A 26034-nucleotide genomic window follows, 5' to 3' on the forward strand; every position below is an offset into this window, starting at 1 on the left:
TTTCAGAGCCAAGAAATGGAAATGGTGGATGGGAGGAAAGTAACACTCCCTTCCCTGGCCTCAATAGGCAAACTAGCAACTACACTTTCAGAAAAAAAGGTTCAAAACCTGTCACTGGGGTGGTACCTTTTCAAAGGGTACACTTTTATACTTTAAAAATGCACTTTAGTACCTTAAAAGTATAATTTTGTACCATTAGGGTACACTTTTATTTTTTGATTGTACTATGAGGTACACATTTGTACATTTGTACCTATAAAGTACATATGTGCCCCTGTAAGGAACAATAGTATTCCTTTGAAAAAGGTACCACCTCAGTGACAGCTTTTGTATCTTTATTTCTGAAAGTGTACATTTAAACATAGTGGTCTCCAGCATCTTAGTATGCATTGTAGCCAACATTGGAAAACTGTTGTTAAAATCTTGTTTGGAGCATTGAGAGAGTTGGTGCCGTGACCCGGACCAGAGTGAAAGTTAGGGAGAATGTAACAGAAGTCCGCTAATAAGAGCTGTACAAATAAAGAGTACTCCCATGGCCTCAAGGGCAAATAAATGCTTTGATTTGTAACAATAATTATATAAACAGCTGCTGTTAGTTGGTTTTTATGTACAATATAGCAGGAAGCTCCAGTGCAAATGGATGTAGAATGGCTTACACCCACATACTTGAGGCTTGACACATTTGTAAAAATAATAATAATTGTAAATATATATATATATATATATATATATATATATATATATATATATATATATATATATATATATATATATATATATATATATATAAACATATATATATATATATATATATATATATATATATATATATATATATATATATATATATATATATATATATATATATATAAACAGACAAAACTATTTTATTTGTACACAATGCATCTTTTTATTCTGCATTTCAAATTCATTTCAACTGGTCTAAGTACAATTCAAATGGCATAAACTACATCACAGGTACAGCACGTTACTTATGTTAAGTCCAAATAAACAAGCGTGACTTCATTTCCAAAGTGAATCTACAAATGTAGGAACAAAGCAAAACATTTTAAAAATGAATAAAAACACACAAAGCTTGCCATCAAAAGCAAAACAGCAATTTACTTTCACATAATAACTGTACCAAATATATGATTACAAAGTTAGTGTCTCTGCAGACTTTAACAACAATTTTAGTTTTCATAGAATCCTGCTTATATTTTTTTCTTTAGCAAATGTATCATCTTTAGAAAAACAATCCCTACAATACATATATAACATAAATCTTGAGATTATGACAAATAAAGACATAGCACCATACTGTAGCACCACAGATTAGCCATCAGTCCTCGAACAGAGGCCATCTTCTCATGATCTGCTCTTCAAAAGAGAGTGCTGCCAGGACCCAGGACAGGGAGAAGGTCTGTAATGGCTCTCTAACAGTGACTGATACTAGTAAGTTGATTCAATGGCAAGATTGGGCTGAATGATGGTATATTTGGGTTAAAACTCGATGAAACAGAACAGATTTTGGAAGGAAATTCAATCAACATTTTGAATTCCCAAGTTTAAAAATATAAAACATTAACTAAAAATGTTGTTTAATTGCCATTATTTTGTTCCAAGCTCTTTTAAAGTAGCATGTTATCTTTTTTTGTGAGGAACAGACTAAAACAAAAATATGGCAGAAAACTACTACTTCCATCTACATTCTTCCCCTTTACTCTTAAATCTCATCTGCATGTGTACATATTCAAACCCCATTGTTTCTGTAGCATCAATGCAAACAATTGATATTTCAATATTTGACTCACAAAAACCTATTGCATGACTTATATATGTAAACAAATGAAGAAGAATACATTAGGTTGAATTTTTGGGACCAACTAACTATACGATCTCAAAGGTTTTCATATGTAAAAAAACTGAATAGTTACAAGGGTCAAAATCGAGCACCACAGTTGCTACATGGCCACTTGTGGTGCATCGAGAATACAGTACATTATCTTGGGTTAAAAAAGCCTAAAAATAACGACATAACCACAACATGGTTCAACAACAGCGTCCTTTGCCTGATTAAACAACTGTTATGTTGTGCACGGAAGCTAAACTCACCTTACCTCGTTTCCCTCCAATTGTTAAACAGTTAATTGTTTATCCAGGTTGAACTGGCGCACAATATCTTATGATTATTTAGTGTAAGCATTATGGGACCAGATGGCATGAAAACAGAACAGCACCTGCAAATGGCCACACGGCCGTCAGATTTAAAGATACAGTATCTCAGCACCAACCACACCGAATGAGAGCTTATGATATCTGAATGATCTGAAGAGTCCCAAAAGGGTCGTTCACACAGATAGCAATTTACATGCTGATTGTCAACAAGACACAATGAGCTGGTAAATGTTTTCTACTTAACTCAATGAGCAAAAATGACATTTACAGTATATTGAACTGAAAATTTCCACTCATTTAATTAATCATTTATTTAAATTGTTAACACTTTGTTGCTTTGTAAATTGCTAAAAGTGTGAAAGACCTTGAAGGCATAGTTCACCCAAAAATTATAATTTATTTATTCTCCTGTTTTAAATTACTACTAACAAATTTTGACCATTAGATATTTAGAAAAATGTCAAATTGTGCTTTTTAATTGTATACAGAAATGTTATTTTGGACCCCAGCGAGACAGCAAGTTTCATTTTATGGACATTTGTTTGACATTTATAACAACATGAAGATGAGGTAATAACAACAGATAATTCCTTTTGGTGTGAATTATGCCTTTAAAATGCACTCAATAATTTTTTTCCACATTAAACATTTTCATGTTTTGAAAATTGTTTAAAATCTGAACCTGCACTTAAAAATACAATGGGGAAAAAAGTATTTAACATGTCATGTTTTTTTCCTGGGAATAATATATCCAAAGGACCCGTTGATATGGAATTGAACCAGATTTTAGTAAAAACATAAACAATACAAGCAAAAATAATACAAAAAATGATAATAATCTGAAAAAATGGTTCTGTGTTATAACAATGAAATCACAAACAAAGGGGCAAAGGCAAAGTACTGAACTACTGAAAAGTATTTAATACTTTATATAAAAGGCTTTTTTGGTGATGCCAGCTTAAAGACAACTCTCATATGTAGAATGAAGTCCTGCATTGCTCAGGTGTGATTTTTTTCACAGACTTAACAGAGTGTAAAAATCTTGATGGTTCTGTGGGTCTCGTCTATCAAATTTTATCTTCATTTTGTATTTTCTATTGGATTCAAGTCAGGTGATTGATTTTAATTCTCTGAAAGTATTTAAGAGTTTCCTTGGCTGTATTTTGGATCATTGTCTTGCTGAAATGTCCACCCTGGTTTCATCTTCATCATCCTGGCAAAGTGGATGTTGTATTAAAGCAGCTAATATTCATTTACACTGAGGAAGGGCGGAGAATTGCTGAATAACTACTGTGATATTGCAGGTGCAATCTGGGCTTTTACTGCCTTTCTACACCTCCCTTAATGTGTTCAATAATTTTGTCTTGTGACATTTAATTTTCAATTGTAAATGTTTATTTTAGCTTCATTTGTAAACTAATTAATACTGTTTTCTTTGTATAAATGGATTTCTTTGGAAAAAAGTTTTCTAAAAAAAAAATGGTGACGTGTTGAATACTTATTTCCCCCACTGTATATGCTAATAACAGTTTCCCTTAATTCACGGTTAAACTTTTTTATTTGACTCTAAATGACTTCAATTGAAATCTTTAGTAGTCTGAAACCATATATTGCATACAATAAAACTATAGAGAAATAAACCCATAAAATAACAATCATTAGCTGACTTTTGCATAGTAATTTATATGAAAAACCCAGATAACAGAATGTTTCAAAAGTTTACTATAAACGGCAATAAAAAGTAGCTTTGTTATATTTTCAACTATAAAATATGGCTGAGCAGTGATTAACGCAGCCAAAACACAATTCCACAATGTAATATTTCATGTAAAGTGAAATATTTACACCATGTAGAGATCACCAGGTGAAAACTACTCATTACTAGCCAACTTGTTTTTAAAAACTTTTGCTCACAAGAAAATAGTGTCTGACAATGAAAAGTTGTTTTCTTTGTACAATTGTTGCGCATAATAAATCATCCACAACACTAGATGTCAGTATAATTCAAAGATAAAAAGAGCTACATGTAAAAAAAATGACTGAGTGCACCTTTGAGACTATGACCAATACCAAATGACACACTAAATCCTCTTATTCCTCCAGAGTCCACATTTTTGTGACAAATTGCAAGTTTGAAAGAGGTCTCCAAATAATTGTGCATCGAAGGGTACAAGCACTATTCTGAAAGCTAAAATGATGAACACGACAACCTGTAATCTTCTGGACGCATGTGAAGGGCAATGTAAGTGTGCCATTTGGGATTGGTCCGTTTGTAAAGAGGACAGGTCAGTAAATGAATCTTTTATCACATTAGATGACTATTACTCACTGAGAACTACAGGTGTGACAGCTCACACAAACACTTCTCTGCTTGACAAGTGACGACCCAGAGCACCATGCGGAAGAGCTTACGAAGACTGACAGAGGTCTTTTGGACAGACTGGTTTTCACAGCAGCAGTGCCAAAGCAGCTGGTCGGAGGGAGAGAAACATTCTCTCTCGTTCTTTCCGCATTTCTCTCTCTTTCTCTTCTTTCCCCCATGCTTTCTCCCTCAGTGATGTCAGCCTGCAAGTGGTTGACTGCGCTCCTCCAGTGGAATGCTGAGCATGGGCGGTTTTGGCCATGCAAGAAGATGGGAGGGCGGAGAGGAAGAAAACCAGGGTGAGAGAGAGAGAGACATAGAAAAATAACTGTGTGCATGTGTTTGAGTATGGAGGAGAGAGAGAGAGGTCAGTGTCCTTGGCAGGTTTTGCAGCACATCTGTCTGAAATATGCACGGCCGCAGAATTTGAACCTGAGCACCAGGGGGCAGTACGCCACTGTGTTCACATCTTTACACTCTACAGGACACAGAAAAAAAATGCAGTCAGTCGCACACGCAGTACTGTGCAGAAAAATGCAAAATGCATCTGAAAAGCACACAGCATGCAGGGGAATTTCTTTAATATTAAAACATTTAGTTTCAGTTGTGTCACAAATTGCATTTGAAGTTGCAACAGATGATAGATTGTCTTGAGAAACTATTTTTTTATGCTGGTTAAAAGTCTCTGCACATTCTCATGGCAATCATTAAATAACGTGGTCATAATGTATTTATATGTATTTTATTTATTTTTATTATGTGGATGATGTAGTGCCAAGATAAGTTTATCCAATCAAAATGTTCGGTCCAAAGATTTTTTTTTTTGATCGACTGTCCTGCTTGGCAGTCAAAATATGTAATTGCATACCAGTTTGCGCAGAAAAGATTACTTTCTTTTTTTTAGTTAGGTATTGTTATTACTAACTATTACTAACTACTAGTCTGGTCTAATGCTCATGCATTCAGAGGCGTGGATTTGAATGGCGATTTGCAGTGCAGGACAGATTCTTTCAGCGCTATCAAGCTAACGTTAGCACTTTCCAAAAGGGCCTGAAAGCATTTGCAAAGTTCTGTTCCCTTACCAAAAATTAATCATTTATTTTTTTTGAATTGTGAATCTCTTCCAGGTCAAAAGAATTATTTTAAAAATGTAATTCCTCAAAATAAAGGAATTTCTTAACTAATTCAAATAAAAAAAAGGCATAATTTACATTTTTATCATACAATGGGTCAGGGGTTCTGTATGTGTTTTTGGTTGAATTGTTTGCTCAATATATTATTCAAAAACACAATGCCCCATGTGTTTTGTTTAGTTTTTTTACTTGCAGGGTTCCCATTCTTTCATGAACAGCAGATTCGAGGACTGTTTTAATTTACAGCATATGCAGTGCCATGAAAGTGAAACATTTTACTTACACCAGAATATTTACATTAAAAATATGCACGTAATGATAATGTTTTCAATGTGTAATTTTCAAAATGTGTTGAAATTAAACAAAAATTTTGTTTAGAAAAATTAAAAAATATTTGGTTGTCAATACTAGTAATACTCAAATGCGGTTTCTGAAATTGATAAAAATGACAATGCATCATCTGTCATAGTTCTCGTACAAGATTTAAATTTAAGCTTTTAAAATGAAGAATTTCTCTATTTTTCATTATGTTTTTGACAGCAGCACACACTCAAAAATGATGTTTGTTGTTTGTTTAGACTACCTATTTAAAATGAGCTGAAACAACACAATTCTTAAATTTGTTTTGACATATGTCTTTCAAGAAGTTTGGGAACCTTGTTCTTGCTTTGAAAAAGGCATTTGCACTAATAAACATCTAAACAGGACTACAGAGTTTATAAAGACTTTAAATAGCATCATAACTCACTAACCTGTTTTCACAGCCTCATTGTGGTAACACTTACTTAATTAAAAAAACTACAAGTTTGTTAGTCTAGCTTTTTTATAGTTTATATTTACTTCTGACAATTGTATTTAGGCTTTAAAAGTTGTGCTAATTTGTGAAGATTATAATAACGATGAACAAAATGCATGTAAATCCTAAATCTTTGTCAGTGACAGAGCATATTATATCCAATAATCTAAATGAAAATTCACACAGGCTGTCAGGGTGTGAATACTGATACATACAACTATAGAAAATGTTGTCACTAAAGCTAAAGGAGCAGTGGGTTGTAGACATGGTGTATTATCATTTATCCGTTTTCTTTTTGGCTTATTCCCTTTATTAAGCTGGGGTCGCCACAGCAGAATGAACCGCCAACTTATCCACCATATGTTTTACGCAGCGGATGCCCTTCCAGCTGCAACCCACCTCTGGGAATATCCATACACACTCATTCACTACGGACAATTTAGCTTAACCAATTCACCTGTAGTACATGTCTTAGGACTGTGGGGGTAAACGGAGCACCCGGAGGAAACCCATGCAGAGAGAACATGCAAACTCCACACAGAAACGGCAACTGACCCAGCCGAGGCTCGAATCAGCGACCTTCTGGCTGTGAGGCAACAGCACTAACTACTGTGCCCCTGCGTCACCCATTATGGGAAATATTTACCCAAAAAATCTTTGACAGACACATCCTTTTAACACACATTTGGAAAAAGTTAATTATTATGAGTTTTCATTCAGGACAGCATGTGAACAGTGAGCATGTGCGTGTGTGTGTGTGCTTTTGTTTGACCTCTGACCTTCAGGGTTGTCTGTAGGGCCGCTGTGGTCGCACTTGCTCTTGCACTGCTGCATGAAGGCTGGACGATGAGACTCAGGGCACTCATTGGACGGCTGGCCAGTGTGTGTCAGACATTGAACAAAACGAATCTCCTGACCCATTCCACACCTCGCAGAACACTACAACACACAAACATACACACAGGCACCAACAGGTATGAGAAAATAAATTGTTTTCAAGGAACTTAACATATCATGAACCAGAAGCTGCAACAGTTTTTTTTCTCGTATAGTGAATATTGAATGAGAAAACAATGGCCTTGGCTTGTTTTTTCTACTGCGAGCTGAATGGATGTAGTACAGTAGGCATTTCATTTAGAAATACCAGGAAAAGGGTTTGGGGAGAGTTACAACTATCTAACAGACACCTCCTTCAATTCTGACAGTTGGAGGGGTGTGGTATGTTAACCTAGTCCAATACCTCAATATAAAGTAACTGAGAATTTAACAGAACAAACAAACAGGAAGTGCATTTTCAGATTTCAATTAAAGATTAGAAGGGAAAACTTTTTTTTTCTCTTATGATACGCACAGATGAATTGTTCACCACAAAACTAGCACTGTAAGCTAACAAAATCATATGATTAGCTTCGATTTCATTTGTGCTTTAATAAAGCCATTATGTTTGCAATTTTGCATACTCATTTTTGATTCTCTTTACATTCGACTTATTGATAATAGTGGGAGAGAAAGAAATAAAGTCATTGATTTTATTCTGGATTTTCATAGTTACATTGAGATCTTGTTCATCTTGAATATAACTTTGTTAATTAAATGAATCATTTTTAAAATGGCAGTACCGTCATACATGGATTCCAATCATAAACAAAAGCATAGAAACTCTAAATTCTGGTTACAATGTAAAGCTGAAAAGATGATTTTGCACAGCAGAAGAAATAGGCTTTAAAATGGTATATATTTGGGTTAAGAATTATTTTGGAATTAGATTGTGACTCCCTGAATCAGAATTAAATCGGATTGTGAAGTCCCTAAAGATTCTCACTCCAATTGTACAGTTAAATAACCGTTTCTAAAAAAGAAATTACTTTTCAAAACAAGGTATTGATGGGTTTTTATGTTTTTTATTCTGTATTTTTTTTGCTGGGTCTATAACAATGACTGTAAAAAATATGGACGACGCGACAGCCCCTTTTGCCATTGAACGCCTTGAGGGCAAAACGCCTGCTTGACGGGCACAAACTGTCGCAAAAGACTGCTGAAATTGGAGCCAGACATGCGCAGAAGGACTGTCTGATGGAGCCAGAGGAGGAGCCGCGATAATGAGCGGAGTCGAGCTTCCAACCAAACGCTTTATGTAAAATCAACCACGCCCCCTGAACTTCTCACTCGACTGCCGGTGTCTGCACTATAACAAACGCTCACTGATGTAAATAGAAGCACTTACTTTAAAAAAACACAATAATATACGGTTTAAAAACGGTGTGTTGTAAGCTGTTAAACTTTAATAAAAGCAATACATGGTGGACTGCAGAAATAAACGATCTTTTATACACTCTAGCCTGAATATGAGCACAAATAATATATTCTCTTACTGTTATATTTGTTGTTGGTATTTGTTATCTTCATAGGGGTAGAAATAACACTTGTAAAATATGAACAATAACATATAAACAACACATACATTTTTAGAAAGGTTTTTATTTTTAATTAGCCATCAACAGAACCCAAAATATAGCCTACACTCCATAACGATTTACCATGCGGGAACAATCGTGCGTTTAGAAGATAAATACAGCAAGATTACTAAATATCAACAGGATATTTACAAATCCCAACCCTGCAATTTGTCAATTTGTGCAAAAAAACTTTGCACTATTAATACAACATCTATCTGCTGTAACATCACTAGTATATTGTTTATTCATTTTCGCTTGAATTGTTTATTTATTTAATTTTTTTGCCTCCGTTTTCATTTGGTTTATTCGATGCCTTCATTATATCTGGCAACGAGGAATTTACATTCTTTTTAATGTTAGCTGGAGTGTTCAAATAAAACGCCAACAGTAAATGATGTAAATAAATAATATCTAACATTTACAGCTCTATTAGGTTATATAAGATTCGATTTCAAGAACGTTATAATGATTTATAACAGCAAATTCAGTAGATCACTTAAAAACATGCCAAAACTTAAAATGCAGAGACGTCCTGTAAAGCAAGTTCAAATAACCTTACAGGAGATCAACGTGGAGATTATTATTTAGACACAAAGAGAATTACTGCTAACGATCTCCTGTATACCCCGTACTTAAATGGGTTTATTTTATTGTGCAGTTTTATTGTCATTTTCGTATTTATTATTATTATTATTTAATACTTGTGCAATCGATACAGGTTTATTGTTATTTATTTTGTCCTTTATTTAAATAATTGCTATGCTGTTTGCATCTTTATTCAAAGGTTAAACTCAGTGATACACTTTGCGTTCACATAGTAGCATGCGTTTGTTGTTATATCAACAAAAATGGGTGTAATAACGTTAACAAATGTGAGGGTTTTATATAATGAAGATTCAATCGCGCCAGCTCCGGGCATCAGCGCATAACCTAGTCGCGGCGTCGCGGGCTGATTCCGGCTCGCATGCGGCAGCGCCTGCTCGCTCGGCCGCCGCATCTGGCTCAATTGACTCAGGCTGGAATCGGGCAGTGAGTCCAGGCATCCGGAGTAGGTCCAGCAGAGGTAGTCAGTCTGAGGGGTAAGTCTCCGGCAGGCAAGAACTGGCCCCAGTGTATTTTGCTATCTGGGTGGCTAGGCGTGTATTAGCAAACTAATAAAGCCCGAAAAAAGCTCTGACCTTAGAGAATAAACAGTGTTCCACCAGATCATGTATGTCAGAAACTGTAGTTTACTGCTGAACTCATTTTGTCATAGTAAAATATCACAGAAATCGAGTAATAACACTTCAGTCTTCTGCCGAAGCTCAGACGCCGCGCTTTGAGAAACTGTCAATCACAGCTGTCAATCACGATGACACGCCCAGCATTAAATTACTGCTAAAAACAAACTGTTTACAAAAATGAGGATCTGCACCTATTTCAGCACAATAATCAGTGCCTTAATCGACCAGAACCATCTTTCGGGACATTTTATTGCAAGTGTAATTAATTTTTTTATTTGGGCTCAAGTCTCCTTTATTAACACGGAGGAGGCGGGCTTTATGACTTGTACTGCAGCCAGCCCCCAGGGGGCGATCTAACGGCCGAGACCTTCACTCAAACGCAGGCTTGCGGCACACTTGGTCTATAATCATTTTATATAAGCATTCATACAAACAAATAGCAAATAAATAAGAAAATAATTATTTGCCTTGAATAAGACTTTCATTTATTTGCCTTGTGCCCTAAACAAAACCTATTTTGAGAATATTCCTGCTATTCACCACAACAGAAGGCATAATATAATCTGGTTTGAATGTTAAAGGGATATTCATTTTCTTGTCGGCTTAGTCCCTTTACTAATCTGGGGTCGCCACAGCGGAATGTACCGTCAACTTATCCAGCATGTGTTTTACGCAGCGGATACCCTTTCAGCTGCAACCCATCTCTGGGAAATGTTAAAGGGATAGTTCACCTAAAAATGAATATAATGTCATTCTTTACTCATCCTCCACTTGTTTTAATGCTGTTTAAGTTTCTTTAGTTGAACACAAAAGACACTGTTAAAAATGCAGGGTTACACACTATTCATTCATTTTGTCCCAACACAAAAGGTTTAGATTAAGGTAACAAAGTGGATTGAACATAAAACAATTAAGTTCACCCAAAAAATCTCAAGAATTGTTTTGTTTCAGCTCATTTTAAATAAGTACTTTGAACAAGCAGCAAAAATCTTTCTTTTTTTGAGTGAAAAATATACTACAGAATGTTAGGAAACAAACAGCCATTGAACTCAATGGTACAGTATCTTTTGTTCCTGCTATAGATGCAAATGGCTGATTTTTCCCAAAATTCTTCAAAAAAATCCTGTTTTGAATTCAACAGAAGAAAGAAATTCCTGAAAGATTAGAACTGCTTAATTGAGGACATTTTTATTCATGTGATCTCACCTCTCCCCAGGGACCTGCGACCCACTGAGGTGGTGGGCACCGCTGTATGTTACAGCGCACTCTGGTGGTCGGGCGGCTTTGTTTCGGGCACTCAGACTCTGGCAGCGTCTCTCCGTTGTCTCCACTTCTACATAAAATCACCCTGTACCTGTATCCCGGACCACAGCCAGGAGTACACTGCAAAAGGAAGACAATGACAGATTAAAAGACTAAATGACACCAGAAATAGAAGTAAGCTGATATGAATTTTCATCTACCTCTGACCAGTCGAGCGCGTGCCACTCGGGTGGGCAGGTGTGGTTGTTGCAGGGCTCTGTGACGGAAGGCCGTGTTGTGGTGCAGGCTGTGTCGTCCAGCACTTTCTCTTCTGTTACAGACATCTTCCTCTTACACAGCACTTCCCGCGTGCGAACTCCTCCATTACAGCTCCGACTGCATTCTGACCAGTCTCCTGTCCACCACCTGACAGACACACAGAAGATCTCAGGCACAGAAGTTATCAGGCACACCAAAGACATCAGTGCTTTACTGTTCAAATTTCTTTCTACACCCTGATCTAAAAGTTTAATTTAATTAAAAAACAATTGGGCTTTTATAACAATTACGTTTTTTAAACATGCAGCATTTTGCAATGAATAATTATTTTATGAAATAATTAGGAACTTACTGATTCAAATAATCTGTTCAGAGTGAATCTCCACTTTACAATTGACTTAGGCCCAATCCCAATTCTACCTCGTAGCACTTCCCCTTACCCCTACCCCTCGTTTTGCGCGTGCCTGTGAAGGGCCTAATTCTCTTTAGCTTGAAGGCGTAGGGCTAAGGGCAAGGGGTATACACCCCTTCAAACGAAGACTTTTCAGGACCACATTTGAAAGCAAGGGGTAAGAAAAATTTCCCAGAATACACCAGCCACAGCTGCACCCGGAAGTCACAACAAACAAACACATGTTTTAATATATTTATAACCGCGTTCGTGTTTTACTATCATGCTTAAAAAAATAAATAAATAAAATCCGCTTAATTCCACTGTCTATAATGCCTAATAATAACTTCTGTACAGCAGTCCCACAACATTGACACTCAATGACACTCGAATATCCTGTCAGAAAAGTCTAGTGGCTGTCAATGGGCTTTTTACAGTGTCTGCTATAATGTTAATGTTGTTTTTGGTGTGTTTAAATAGAATATGGCCACTGTGTAAATGCAAAGCACGGTTACGATCTTATTGCCACATTAGATTGTTACGATGACATAATATATGCCTTCAGTGATCTCCTGAAGATAAATACCAAAAAATAACACAACTGAAATCACTACAGCAGTCGCGATCGTCTGATCTCATATGAAGCAAGAGATGGAAATGCCATATGATGACGTGTGCAGGTGCTGTCCCAATTCTTAGAGTACATTTTGAAGCCCTTCCCCTAACTCTGAGTTGTAAGGGCCAAGGGAAAGAGAAAGGGGTAGGGGTACAAAATGAGAATTGGGATTGGACCTTACTCAACTGAGCTTTACAGAGTGAGTCTCCACTGATTCAAATGAACTGTTCAAAGTGAATTTCCATTTTACGATTCACTTTCTCAAATGACCTTTCAGAGTGAGTGTCCAGTTAACAAATTGTTGATTCAAATTATCTGTTCAGAGTGAATCTCCACTTTATGATTAACTTACTCAAGTGATTTTTTCAGAGTGAGTCTAAAAGTTAATGAATCACTGATTCAAATCAAGCATTCAATTTTAAACAGTAACACAAGTAACACAAGCTTTTTAATTGACATGTTGCCAGCAAATGAAAATATGGGTTGCTTATTGCAGTGTCAGCTTCATTTAAACTGTCAGTTCATGATTTAAAATGTGCCTCACTTAACTCTAAAGTCGTAATGCATATACTTGAATATATTTATTCAAATCACAGCTTATGTGTTTTTTTACAAATCAAATTTGTCTAAATCTCAATTTTATTTCATTGCATTGTGCAGTCCTAGTATAAATAGTTACAGTTAATGTCAAATCAGTTATCAGAGATGCCTTATAAGGGCATCTGATTGTGTCCTAATGCAGCCGTGACCACAGTTTGTGTGATCGAAAATCCATATGTTCCCCCCTAGCAAGCATACTTATAATACATATGTGATCAGACCTCTTGGGAAGGATTTTAATGCAACACACAAACACACACACACACACACACACACACACACACACACACACACACACACACACACACACACACACACACACACACATACAGAACACCCACGTTGGAGGACAAGGCTCCTGGTTGCATGGTCTTTTCTTGTCTTTGGGCTTGTTCTTCTTGTCGCAGAAGTGATTGTAGACCACAGAGAGATCAGCTTGTTTTTTGCACACTACCTGCTGGACTTGAACCCCTGTGACACACAGAACAGGCTTAATTATATAAAATCACAGTTGATTTCTGTAAACTCAATCAGACAAACATGAAGCTTTTGATGTTTCATTATTGTCTTTGTGTAAATACAGTCTCTTATTTAGGTTTATTCTTATGTTTTTTTCTGTTTGTTGTGCCAGTTTTATTGAATACTTTGGCTCTGTTCCAAAGGATGGATTTATTTTAATGCACTGTGATGCACTGTGTTTTCTTCTTTAAGGTTGTGAGCCATCAATTCTTCACGATGCCTTAAAATGATTCTGGAACAGAGTCTATGTTTTCAACAGCAAATTAGTTCTGAGCTACAGCTAATAGTTTCTTATCAGAAAGAAGAAACACGGGTCATTTACTCTCAAAGCATGAATGTAAAAAAAGCTTGAGGATCAAAAAAACATCAACAGCAACATCAAAGCTGGGGTTCTTAGTATATAAAATCTGTATAATTGCTTTATTCCCAGCCTTTTAAACAGTTAATGTATATCATTACAAGCCGACATGGGGTATTTACACTGTTTGTGTGAACCAAATTGGATCTTCTTACGCATTTAGCAATCACTGTGAAACACGTATACAATTTACGTCAGTTGCTTTGAGGAAAAACTTTAAAGGGACAATCATCCAAATACTAACATTTACTGTTTATGTAAACATACTCAGAAAATCAGAGATGTGCTTGACTCTTTTTTTCGTAACTCAAATAGTAAATACAGGTCAGCAAAAAACAAAAAACTAACAAAACTGTTGTTCCTGAAGACTCTGCAAGAGAAGCGCTTGAGTCATCAGGATTTATGTGTTAAAGAGATAGTTTGCCCAAAAAAATGACAATTTACACAAACTATTTGCCCTCCCTAAAGTGGTTCCAAAGCTTTAACTTCCATAGTAAAAACAAACAAATACTAGTCAAGGGTTACAGGTTTCTGGCTTTCTTCAAAGTATCTTGCTTTGTGAAAAAGAAAGAAAGTCAATCAGGTTGGGAACAAGTGAAGGGTTAGTAAATGATGACAGTATTTTCAGTTAATTAGTTTTTGGGTGTACTATCCCTTAAACCTTTACAGTATGTGCTGTTTGGCCACAACTTTCTCTATATTTCAGCAAATGGAATGATTTTTCCTGACAAATCCTATTTTGACCCATATTTTGTGAAAATTCTTAGACATTTTTCGAAAATTTAACAATTCACACTGGCCAAATTCACTACCCTTTTCATTATGTTCCTGGTTGTTTTTGCCCCATTGACTTCCATCATACCGACATTTTTTGATTCCAAAGCCATAACAGCATATAATCATGTATTTTTAATTGTTGCTGGTTTCCCTGTTAGAAAAACTAAAATGTGTAACATATTTACATTTGATCATCAGCTGCAGTGGAAAAAAAAGAGTTTCTAGCTTAAAATCATATGGTTATATGGAGTTTAGTGTGTGTGTGTGTGTGTGTGTGTGTGTGTGTGTGTGTTTGTGTGCGCGCATGCTCCTGTGACAGTGAGTGTGAGTTGATTTTCTCATTGAATTCCATACAAAACCTTTTTTGCACAGGCCTATCTAAAGGGTTAATGGTGATAATTGATGATTAAAAGTAAAAATGTTTTACCTCCACCCAACAGGAAAACACCAACAATCAAAAATTGTTGTGTTCAATTATTGTCATTTGGTGTTATGGCTCAAAAGTGTTGTTATAATGGAAGTCAATTGGAAAAAAACAGCCATGAACATAACTAAAGGCTAGTCAATTTGGACAGTACACAAGGGTTAATTACCTTTTTTCAGTGCATGCTTTTGACTTTTAAAAAGTGACATTAATAGTTTACTTGCAGTTAATAAATCACCAAAGACCATGACTTTTATCAACAACAAAATAAAAACGTTTTTAAAGTTCTGCAGAAAAAACATATTACACAAATCTTGAAAGTAGATAGGAGGTTTAACATTTTTATTTAAAGGTTATCTATGCCTTTAAGTGGCATTTTCTTGTGTCAATGATTGTAATATGCTAGTTAGTGACCAGAAAACTCCTTACCTCCAGCACACAGTGCAGAGCAGCGGGACCAGGATGTATAATGCCAAGAGTAACTGCTCAGAGGATCTCTGCTGACTGGAGGGTTGAATCGATATAGAATTCCTGGATTCTCTTCACGGACCAAGACCTGCCACACATTAAACAACGCAGGATTTAACAAATTTATCTGACCTTCAATCATTTTGATTCATATCTGAAGCTGAATTGTTAAAGGGACCTTAATACTGTATGCTTGTTCCGATTTTACTTTTCATCTGCTGCAAAATGCACTATAACTGTTTATGAATGAAATGCCTGCTAAAATTTAAAGATCAAAGTGCACAAATTAGTTTGATCTCCAAAAAGAAAGAGTCCATTGTGAACTGCTGAGACGAGTCCGTAATTAGAGTTTCGCTTCTGTACCTAATCTATAAAGCTCTGTAAGCAATTTGCATAAGGTCAGCCTGTCCTCTTTATTCGCTGCCTGCCTGCAAACAATGCCTAATTTGACACGCCCTTAAAACACTGTAGTTGATTGATGTTGTCAGCATCATGTCAAGAAGAATTTATTATTAATACAAAACATTTATTCTAGTGCGACTGAATTTGACATCCACAAAAACTGCTGTTAAAAATAAGTTTCATTTAAGCTGTTTCATCACTTGGCTTGCAATTGAACTGATGTTGCGACTTAAATTAAATTATGAAAATAAGAATGGTTAGGTAATGTTTCATTTATTGTTTTTGTAGTCATAATGTAAAATAATTACATTTAAAGTACAAATGAAATCCAAACTCACTATATGTGTGAAGGTGTCCCTTTAAGAACGCACAGATCTATAATGAAAGTATTCGATTACATCATATACCGCATTTATTAATAAAGAGAAGGGGGGAAAAAGGCAACATTTAATTGATGAAATATCTAAAATTGATAATCAGTATTCTACATCTCCTTCACCAGAACTCTATACGGAAAAAAATGGTCTCCAGACACAATATAATTTAATTTCAACTAGCCATGCAGAACAGCTTATTCTTAGATCTCTGGGTTATTTTAATGAGCATAGTGATAAAGCTAGCTGATTTTTAGCCCACCAACCTCAATCTAGATCATCAGCACAATATATTTCAACTGACAACTGACCCCCTTCTAATCAACAACATATTTACAAACTTTTTCTCTAATCTTTATTCATCTGAAGCATCTAAGGACCCATTTAAACTGATAGAGTTTTTTAATAAAATATATACTCCCAGCATTTCATTAGATCATAAAAAAGACCTAGACCGCCCCCTTCAGTTGCATGAAATATCTGAGGCCATATCAGCATTACAGAGTGGCAAGACCCCAGGCCCTGATGCCTTTCCCATCGATTTCTATAAGAAGCTTTCTGCTAAATTATCCCCATTACTTTTAAACATGTTTGTACACTTTTTCTCAAGGAACTCTACCAAGCTCTCTCAACGAAGCACTGTTTATTCTTTTGTTGAAGACCCAAAAAGATCCAACTAAATGTAGTTCATATCGTCAGATGCAGAATGCAGATGTCAAAATCTTAGCAAAATTAATGCCTATTCGCTTAGAGCTAATCAGACCGGTTTTCTAAAAGGGCGTCATATCTTTTCCAATATCCGCTGTCTCTTAAATGTTCTCTACACCCCCCTACCCCGCCCATATCACAGGACGTACCTGAAATTTTAGTATCATTAGACGCCGAAAAGGCATTTGACCGAGTGGAATGGGATTATCTTTTTATCGCTATGAATCAGTTTGGATTTGGCCCCAGTTTAACCAAATGGATCCAATTGTTGTACTCTTCTCCAGTTGCCTCTGTGCTTACTAATAAATGGAGGTCAAAAACCTTTTATTTATTAAGGGGCACTCGGCAGGGGTGCCCATAAAGTCATCTTTTATTTACAATCGCAATAGACACACTGTCTATAACATTAAAGTCTATACCTGGTTTTCATGGAATAGTTAGGTGGGGTGTCGAACACAAGCTCTCATTATATGCTGATGACATACTCCTTTACATCTCAGATCCTTTTTCATGCATCAGCGACATTCTCAAAGTTTTAGATGATTTTGGAACCTTCTCAAGGTACAAGTTAAATATTTCCAAAAGTGAATGTATGCCTGTAAATACACTTGCCAGGCAAATGCCCGACTCTGTGTTTCCCTTCCACATGACAAGATCTGAGTTTAAATATTTGGGTATTAATATCACACCAAACTTCAAAGGATTATATGAAAAGAACTTTACAACTCTTTTGAGTAAACTTAAATCTGAGCTTCAGAAATGGAGGATGCTCTACCTGTCCCTGGCAGGCAGGGTAAACTGTGTTAAAATGATAGTTCTTCCAAAACTATACAACTATACAACGAATACATCTAAGTAGATCACAGATAGCCTCTTTTAACTCTACTTTTGACAAGACCTGTATAAGATGTCACACAGGCGAAGCAGACTTGTCTCACATGTTTTGGATGTGCCCTAAGCTTACTCTATACGTGTGTGAAGTACAGCTTAGGGCATGTGCAGAGTTTGCTTTGTCTGGCATTCCACCTGACGGACTGAGTCTAACTCAAAGACAACAAAACATAATAGTCTTTGCATCTTTGCTGGCTCGCAGACAAATTTTACTGCACTGGAAATCTTTAAATCCACCTAAATCATCACACTGGCTGCAAAATCTGATGTTATTTTTATACTTGTAAAAAATTAAATATTCAATTAGAGTTTCTAGCAAATTCTCATATGTTTGGCAACCCTTACTATCATATTTCTCTGCTATAAGTGTACTTCCTGGGGAATAATATGGCTGTCTTGTATGTAACTGAAATCTTTTTTTTTGTAATCCTTTTGTATTTTCTTTCTCTGTCCAGAACCTCAAGCTTTTTCTATGTTAACCTACAACATTATCCCTGATCGTATAACCCATTACTGTTGTCACTCTATTTATCTATGTATTTATTGTTATTTTATTTATTTATTTTTCTTCTTTTATTTAAAAAAATTAAGCATTTTTTTCTATTATTATTGTTTTTATAATTACCTTTCTTTTTTCCTTCTTTAGGCAGTGTATTTAGGGTTTGTTGAAGTGGGTTTTACTATGTATGATAAAATCTCTGTATATTCTCTGTATGTTCTTTGCATAAAAATAAAGGGAAAAAAGAAAGTATTCGATTACTTTCATACCTGTTTGTGCTCATTTAAGACAAAAAAGTATTTAAAATAAAAGATTCCAGGATGAACATTTACACATTATTAAGTGTATTTGTCTGTTTAAAAACACACTCAAATCCCAAAGTTTCCCCTTTCGCTCTTCTTTAAATCACATGTACAGAAGCTGATCTGGGAACAGTGTTTTTATACTGAGTGTGTCTGTGCGTCAGTAAATTTTGTCAAACTGGGACATGGCTTACCGAGACCACCTCTTCAAGGAGATCTTGGTACGCTTTTTTGGTCCACTTTTGGTGCGCACTTGAGTGCAATTGGTACATTCACACCTGCCTAAACGAACTGCATGAACTGTGTCTTAGTAAAAAGTGCTAATTTTCATTTCAACATTCTTCATTTATTCAAAACATTTGGAATAATGTAAGTCAGTTAAATACTGTATATATTACAAGTCTACAGTTTTTTTGTATTTGAATAAACATATATATATTTTGCCTTTAAGAAAGATCTCATTTTAAACTTGGATGGATCTTCAAAATGGAATTAACCCTTTTAATAGTAAATAAAGTAAGTTTTTGGTAAATTTCACAAAAAATCCACATCTTCCATTGCTCGGACATATAGTTCTGACCCAAAATGAACCGTGGTTGCTTTGCCGGGCTAATCTGAACGGCCAATCGAAAAACAAATCTACATTGTTTACACTTTTCAGGCAATTAACCTACAAGTGGCTTTCCCATTGTTCCTCCAGCAAATCAAACCAAGATACCAAAAGTTTTTTAACAAAAAAAAAGCACTTCAGCTTTAAATAACATTTGTCCAGAAAATTACACTTGACCCCATAGCAAATACATTGCAGCTGTCTAAATTCTGAGGCATCTGTACCAACAGAGGCAGAGCACAAATATCCTGCTTGAACAGACCACCCAGCATCTCTGACTTACCATCACGATCAGGGTCATGTTGGTAGGTCCGAGAGCTTCCAGGGTCTCTGGTTCATTGGCGGGTCGCCGGTAGTGGAAGGTACCACCGGCAATGTCGAAGCGGCGCGGTGTATCGATGGTCAGCTTGCCATTGATGAAGTACTGATCCCCTTTGCTCTTCAACACTGGTGATAATGGAAATAATTAGCAGGCCGCAATACATAACAGACTATTTGGCACTGAAAAAATGCAGAATTAGTTACCACACAACACATCGACATGACCTCAATCAATTTTGGTAATGCAATATACATCGTCTATACATAAAAAACAATTCTTGCAACATTTTAGCTAATTGTGCAACCTCTCTATCTCTGTTGGAGCTGTTAGTGTTAGTATGGGTAAAAAAAACTTTATAGTATTTACTATAAATTAATTTGTAATGTTACTTAGTATGGTTTCATTTGGGGTCTGACAACTGAAAATAGATCTCATAGCAGATATCGCAGCCTCTGTTACTTTTTGCCTTGCACTTTTTTGTTAACATTTATTAGAATTGATTTGGGACATTCTGATTCCAATGCCTCATTATTACATTGTTAAAATGACTATAATTCAATTAAATATTCTTAAGAATAAGATATTATGTGTTCTATAGTAGAGTGTACTTGAATTTTGGCATTGTATAATAAGTGGCATAAAATAAAGTGACAATAATATCATTTATTGCAATACATTTTGGTGCAAAATATCGTACAACCAAAAAAATAGATATCGTAACAGGCCTATTTATGCTAGTATATTATACTAACAACTAGTTGTTTTCAATCTTAGGTGAGTACACAATGAGCACTGGGTCAAAAAAAATTAAATAAAATTTGCTTTGAAGGAATAGTTCACCCCAAAAAATAATTCTGTCATCATTGACTCTACCTTCACTTGTTCAAAAGTTCTTTGTTTATTTCTTCTGCTAGACACAAATAAAGATATTTTGAAGAAGGATTGAAAAGCAGCCATTGTGTATTTTGTTATAACGTCCATTTCCCGCTAACAATTGAGTGCTGTTGAGCATGTTCTTAAACACGGCTGATTGGCCATTGTGTTCACATGCTCAACAAAAATGACTATGATAAGTCTTCAGTTCACAGTTGTTCACCGAGTGAACACACAGATACAGGAAATTTGCATCAATGAGCTGATCTGCTCACACTGACATACGAGCGATCAGCTGATGCATTGACTGATCTTCGCAGCTTAGAAATGCTTAATTTTCTTGTATCTGCGTTTGCACACAATGAACAGTGGTGGACTGATGACCTTCATGGCCAATCAGAGTCATTTCTGTTGAGCATGTGAACACAATGGCCAATCAGTGATAAATGGGTACGTGCTCAACAGCAATCAAATGTTAGTAGGCAGTTTGTTAGTAGTTTCTCTCTTTCTTTTGACATACAAAAGCATAAAGTTTTGTTGCATGACAGTTAGATGAACAGATATTAAAACATACTTTAATACTTACAAAAACTGCCCTCATAAACAAACATTAACCGATTTCACTGTACAACACTTCATTTTAAAAAGTGAAAAAGTCAAAAACCATCTCAGCTGATCCACAAGAGGCACCTTAAAGCATCTTGAATCTGTACTTTTAATTTAGTGTAGAAGCTCTTTACAAAATCCATTAACCCCAACAGAGTATTAGTTCTGGTTCTCATGAGAGGTTCATATTTAAGTCAAACCATGAAAAATGGTGTCTCACCCAAGTAATTCAGAGAGATGTTGAGCTCTTGGATGTGTATGAATACAGATCCTTTGGGGATTCTGACCACCTCTTCATAACCTGAGGAAAAAAACACACACACACATATGCATACATTTATTCATAGCAAGAGAACAATGCAGTTTGTGGTGTTTCAGCGAGAGTGACTGTGATGGGATATGCAGAGGTTTGAGATTCCAACTGAATTCCTGGGCAACGTCCCTCAGTTCTGCTGCCCAACACACAATGTGTTTAAGGCCAGATTCCACCACAGGCTTACAAACAGCTCCAGCCTCTGACCGAAGAGTAAAAAAAGAAAGCTAATTTTTCAATCCAGTCCTGCCACAGATGGGGATCTTGTTATAATCACTCAACAGGCAATGTGGTAAAAACTGCCACAAAACATTAAACCATATACAAACCAACTAAACATGGGGATCATAACCAATTGAAGAATTCTGATTTAGTTTGCTTTTTTTTAATATTCCATTAATTAGTAAAGCAATTCAGTTCAACTTACTTTATAACTTGTAATGTGCTTGTTACAGTTTAACGTCTTTAACCACTGAGTAATATTAATTAATGTATTTACTATAAGGGTTCATTTGCATTTTTACTACAAAAATTCCATGACTTTTCCAAGACTATCAAGTAAATTGTTTGACATAATTTTTCATGCAGTGTCTACATATATGTGGTAAATCATAAGAAACGTTTACATTTATTACACCATATCATAAAGCATGCAATAGTTTCAATTTATTTTTAAATCTATGTACAATAGATAATGCTTACACAGCACCAATAATGTGAGAGGATGTTTTTGGCCACGAAAAGTCGTAAAACAACTAAACTCCATTCCAGTATGCAGATACTTTTCTAACTAATTTTAGATAATCTTAATAGTTTGTTAAACTAGTAATAGTAGGTAAAACTACTTCTATTAGAAAGCCGCGATCACACTACAGTTTTCGCTCCATAAACATCAAATTTTTTAGACATGCGAATGCGGCACGTGAGATGAAGTTTCATTATAAGTCATTATAATGAAGTTTCGCATTACACTGCATTTGAAAGTTCAAGCTTGGTGAATTCTTACCTTTACTGTAGCTACCCTAGTAAATCCATGGTAAGTTAAAAGAACACTTTAAATAAACAGCTAGCAGCATTTTTTATTGTATTTTCATCATACTGCTATAAAAACATTGATAATCTTAGACTTAAAAAATCTCAGTTTCTCTGGATTTACAATTTGTAGTCAAGTGTTTGAGTAAAATGTATATTTTTTCTAGAAAAACAGATAACAAAAGGAACAATTGAATCATTTATTTAAAAAAACGAAACTGACATTAAATAAGACCTAAATATTCTTATAAAATTAATTACATTTAATTGTTTTCCCCAAATATCACAAATACTATACCATTCATTTTTCCAAAACACCACTACATAACGTACTAATCTTGGAGTCCACATCGCTGAGAATCTGACATGGACTGCTCGCCCAGATGCAGTTCTGAGGAAGACACAATGCCTCTTCTTCCTCAGGGGCCTCAGGAGGTTTGGAATGAGCCCCCATATCCTCCATTCATTCTACACCTGCACTGTGGAGAGCATCCTGTCTGGCTCCATCACCACCTGGTATGGAAAAAGCACCAGCAGCAATCGCAATGCTCTACTTAGGGTTGTGCAAACTGCTGGCCACATTGTAGGAGGTGAGCTTTCTTCTCTCCAGGACATCTACACCAGGTGGTGCATGAGGAAAGCTGAGAGAATCATCAGTGACTCCAGCTACCCAAGCCATAAACTATTCTCTCCACTACTCTCATGCAGACGGTTCCGCAGCATCCAGTCATGCACCAGCCGACTAAAGGAAAGCTTCTTCCCACAGACTATAAGGCTGATGAACACTTGACACACCTCACACAAACTCTTTCTATATACCCTCACTGCATACCATCAAGATGTAGCATGAACTGCACTTCAATCGAATCCTTACTTAAAACAATATTGCCTACAATAACTTTCCATCAACAGTCGAACTGTGTGTACACCTTTTTGACTGTCTACTGGCTATCTGTGTCTACACGTGTGTAATGTGTGTTTTTCTTTATGTATTTATTGTTTTTCACGTATTTATTGTCTTTTACATATTCATTGTCAACATTGCTAATAGTATATTGTCACGACTGGGTCTTGAACCCGGGTCTCTGGTGTGGAAACCGATGTGTATACCACTAAGCCACAGAGGAAGTTGTGTTGGACCCACACGAAAACACTCCAAGAGGGAATCCGGAAAACAAGCATTTATTAAAAAAAATATCAACTTAGGTTCTTCTCAAAAATGAGGTAGCAAAAGAGACAACTTAGGTTCTTCTCAGAATGAGGTATACAAAATACTCTAACAGTATAATAAACATGTAAAGAAAACTCCACGAGGGGAGAAAACAAACAGATAATTAATGCTGTCAGCAACAAGGAAAATAAAACACTCTTACTAGATGTAGCTCAGGAGATCAAGGGAAACGCAAGGCAAGTTCACCAGAGATGACTCAAACACCGAGTGAGGAACACAGACAAAGTGACAACTTAAATACACTGGCTGGAACAAGTCACAGGTGATCTAAATTAAGTAAACAAGAACACATGAGGAAGAACAAATACAGAGGGGAAACACGGGGACCTCTAGGGGAATGGAGACAAACTGCAGGATGGTGACAGGACCCCCTCCTTTAGGAACGGCTCCTGACGTTCCTACCAGAACACCCTGGCCTCTGGGTATGAAACTCCCGGATTAAACTAGGGTCCAAGATGTCTTTGGCAGGAATCCAGGAGCGCTCCTCTGGCCCGTAGCCCTCCCAGTCAACCAGATACTGAAGTGAGTTCTGGACCCTCCTGGAATCCAGTATCCGGTGGACCGTGTAGGCTGGCTGGCCGTCAATGATCCTGGGAGGTGGAGGGGGTCTGCGAGGGGGGGCAAAGGGAGAAGACAAGACAGGTTTTAATAAAGAGACATGAAATGTGGGATTAATTCTAAGTGAACGAGGAAGATACAAACGATAAGAAACAGGGTTAACTTTCCTGGCTATTCTAAATGGCCCGATGAACCTCTGGGACAATTTTCTCGACTCAACCCGGAGTGGAAGGTTCTTAGTGGCCAACCAGACTCTCTGGCCAACCCGGAAAGTAGGAGGCCTTCGACGACGGCGATTAGCCTGATGTTGGTATCTCAGGGAGGTTCGAAGGAGAGCGCTTCTAGCTCTCCTCCAGGTTCGTCGACAGCGTCGAACAAAGTGCTGGGCTGAGGGAACTCCCACCTGGACCTCTTTCTCAGGAAACAATGGAGGGGAATAACCAAATTGGCATTCAAAATGGGAAAGTCCGGTGGCTGAGGACTTGAGGGTGTTGTGGGCATATTCAGCCCACATTATGTAAGATGACCAAGTGGTGGGGTTATTGGCTGCCATGCACCGTAGAGTGGTTTCCAAATCTTGGTTAACTCGTTCTGTCTGACCATTAGACTCAGGATGGAACCCGGATGATAGGCTGGCAGTGGTTCCGAAGAGTCTGCAAAAAGCCCCCCAGAATCTGGACAGAAATTGTGGACCTCGGTCAGAAACAATGTCTTGGGGAATGCCAAAAACTCTGAAAACATGGCTTATTATGAGCTCAGCAGTCTCTTTAGCCGATGGCAACTTGGGCAGAGGAATGAACCGGGCAGCCTTGGAAAATCGGTCCACCACAACCAATATGACCATGTTGCCCTGGGAGAGTGGAAGTCCTGTAATGAAATCCAGGGAAAGGTGTGACCAAGGCCTGTGGGGAACAGGTAAGGGATGGAGCAGTCCCTGAGGTCGCTGGTGTGATGATTTTCCCTGACAACATACTTGGCAGGCCTCCACATAACCTTTAACATCTTCCTTTATGGAAGGCCACCAAAAGCGACGTCGGAGGAATTCTAAAGTACGGGAACTACCTGGGTGGCAGGTCAATACAGACTCATGACCCCACTGCAAGACCTGAGCTCGCACTGCTCGAGGGACATATAGAGCCCCCAACGGTCCATTCCCTGGATCAGGTTCTTTGGTTTGAGCCTTACGGACCACTTGTTCCAGATCCCATCTGAGGGGGGCAACAATCCTTGAACTAGGAATAATAGAAGAAACAGGTTTTTCATGCGTCTCTGGAGAGTAGGCTCGGGACAAGGCATCAGGCTTAAGGTTCTTGGAACCGGGTCTATAAGTCAGGATGAACTGAAATCTGTTGAAAAACAGAGACCATCGAGCCTGCCGAGGGTTCAGTTGCTTGGCCTGCTGGAGATATTCTAGGTTCTTATGGTCTGTAAGTACCTGGAAAGGATGTCGAGCGCCCTCAAGCCAATGGCGCCATTCTTCCAAGGCCAACT

General features: G+C 36.9%; 1 protein-coding gene across 3 annotated transcripts in view; it reads right to left on the reverse strand.

Annotated features, from left to right (window-relative positions):
- Positions 1-1096: 1096 nt before the first annotated feature.
- adamts10 (ADAM metallopeptidase with thrombospondin type 1 motif, 10) overlaps positions 1097-26034 on the reverse strand; it is a 95247-nt gene continuing 70309 nt past the window's right edge. For 2 of the 3 annotated variants that reach the window (XM_087263630.1, XM_087263631.1), the window contains exons 18-25: positions 21630-21710; positions 19892-20055; positions 15784-15910; positions 13618-13747; positions 11612-11816; positions 11355-11531; positions 7249-7408; positions 1097-5018 (exon numbers count right to left, since the gene is read on the reverse strand). In XM_087263630.1, the coding sequence (XP_087119756.1) occupies positions 4909-5018; positions 7249-7408; positions 11355-11531; positions 11612-11816; positions 13618-13747; positions 15784-15910; positions 19892-20055; positions 21630-21710 (1154 nt within the window). In that variant the 3' untranslated portion in view covers positions 1097-4908. The remainder of the gene's footprint in view (positions 5019-7248; positions 7409-11354; positions 11532-11611; positions 11817-13617; positions 13748-15783; positions 15911-19891; positions 20056-21629; positions 21711-26034) is intronic. The other variant, NM_001123274.1, reaches the window with a different exon arrangement.

This window comes from Danio rerio, chromosome 8, assembly GCF_052040795.2.
Source record: "Danio rerio strain M-AB ecotype USA chromosome 8, GRCz13ab, whole genome shotgun sequence".
NCBI lineage: Eukaryota > Metazoa > Chordata > Actinopteri > Cypriniformes > Danionidae > Danio > Danio rerio.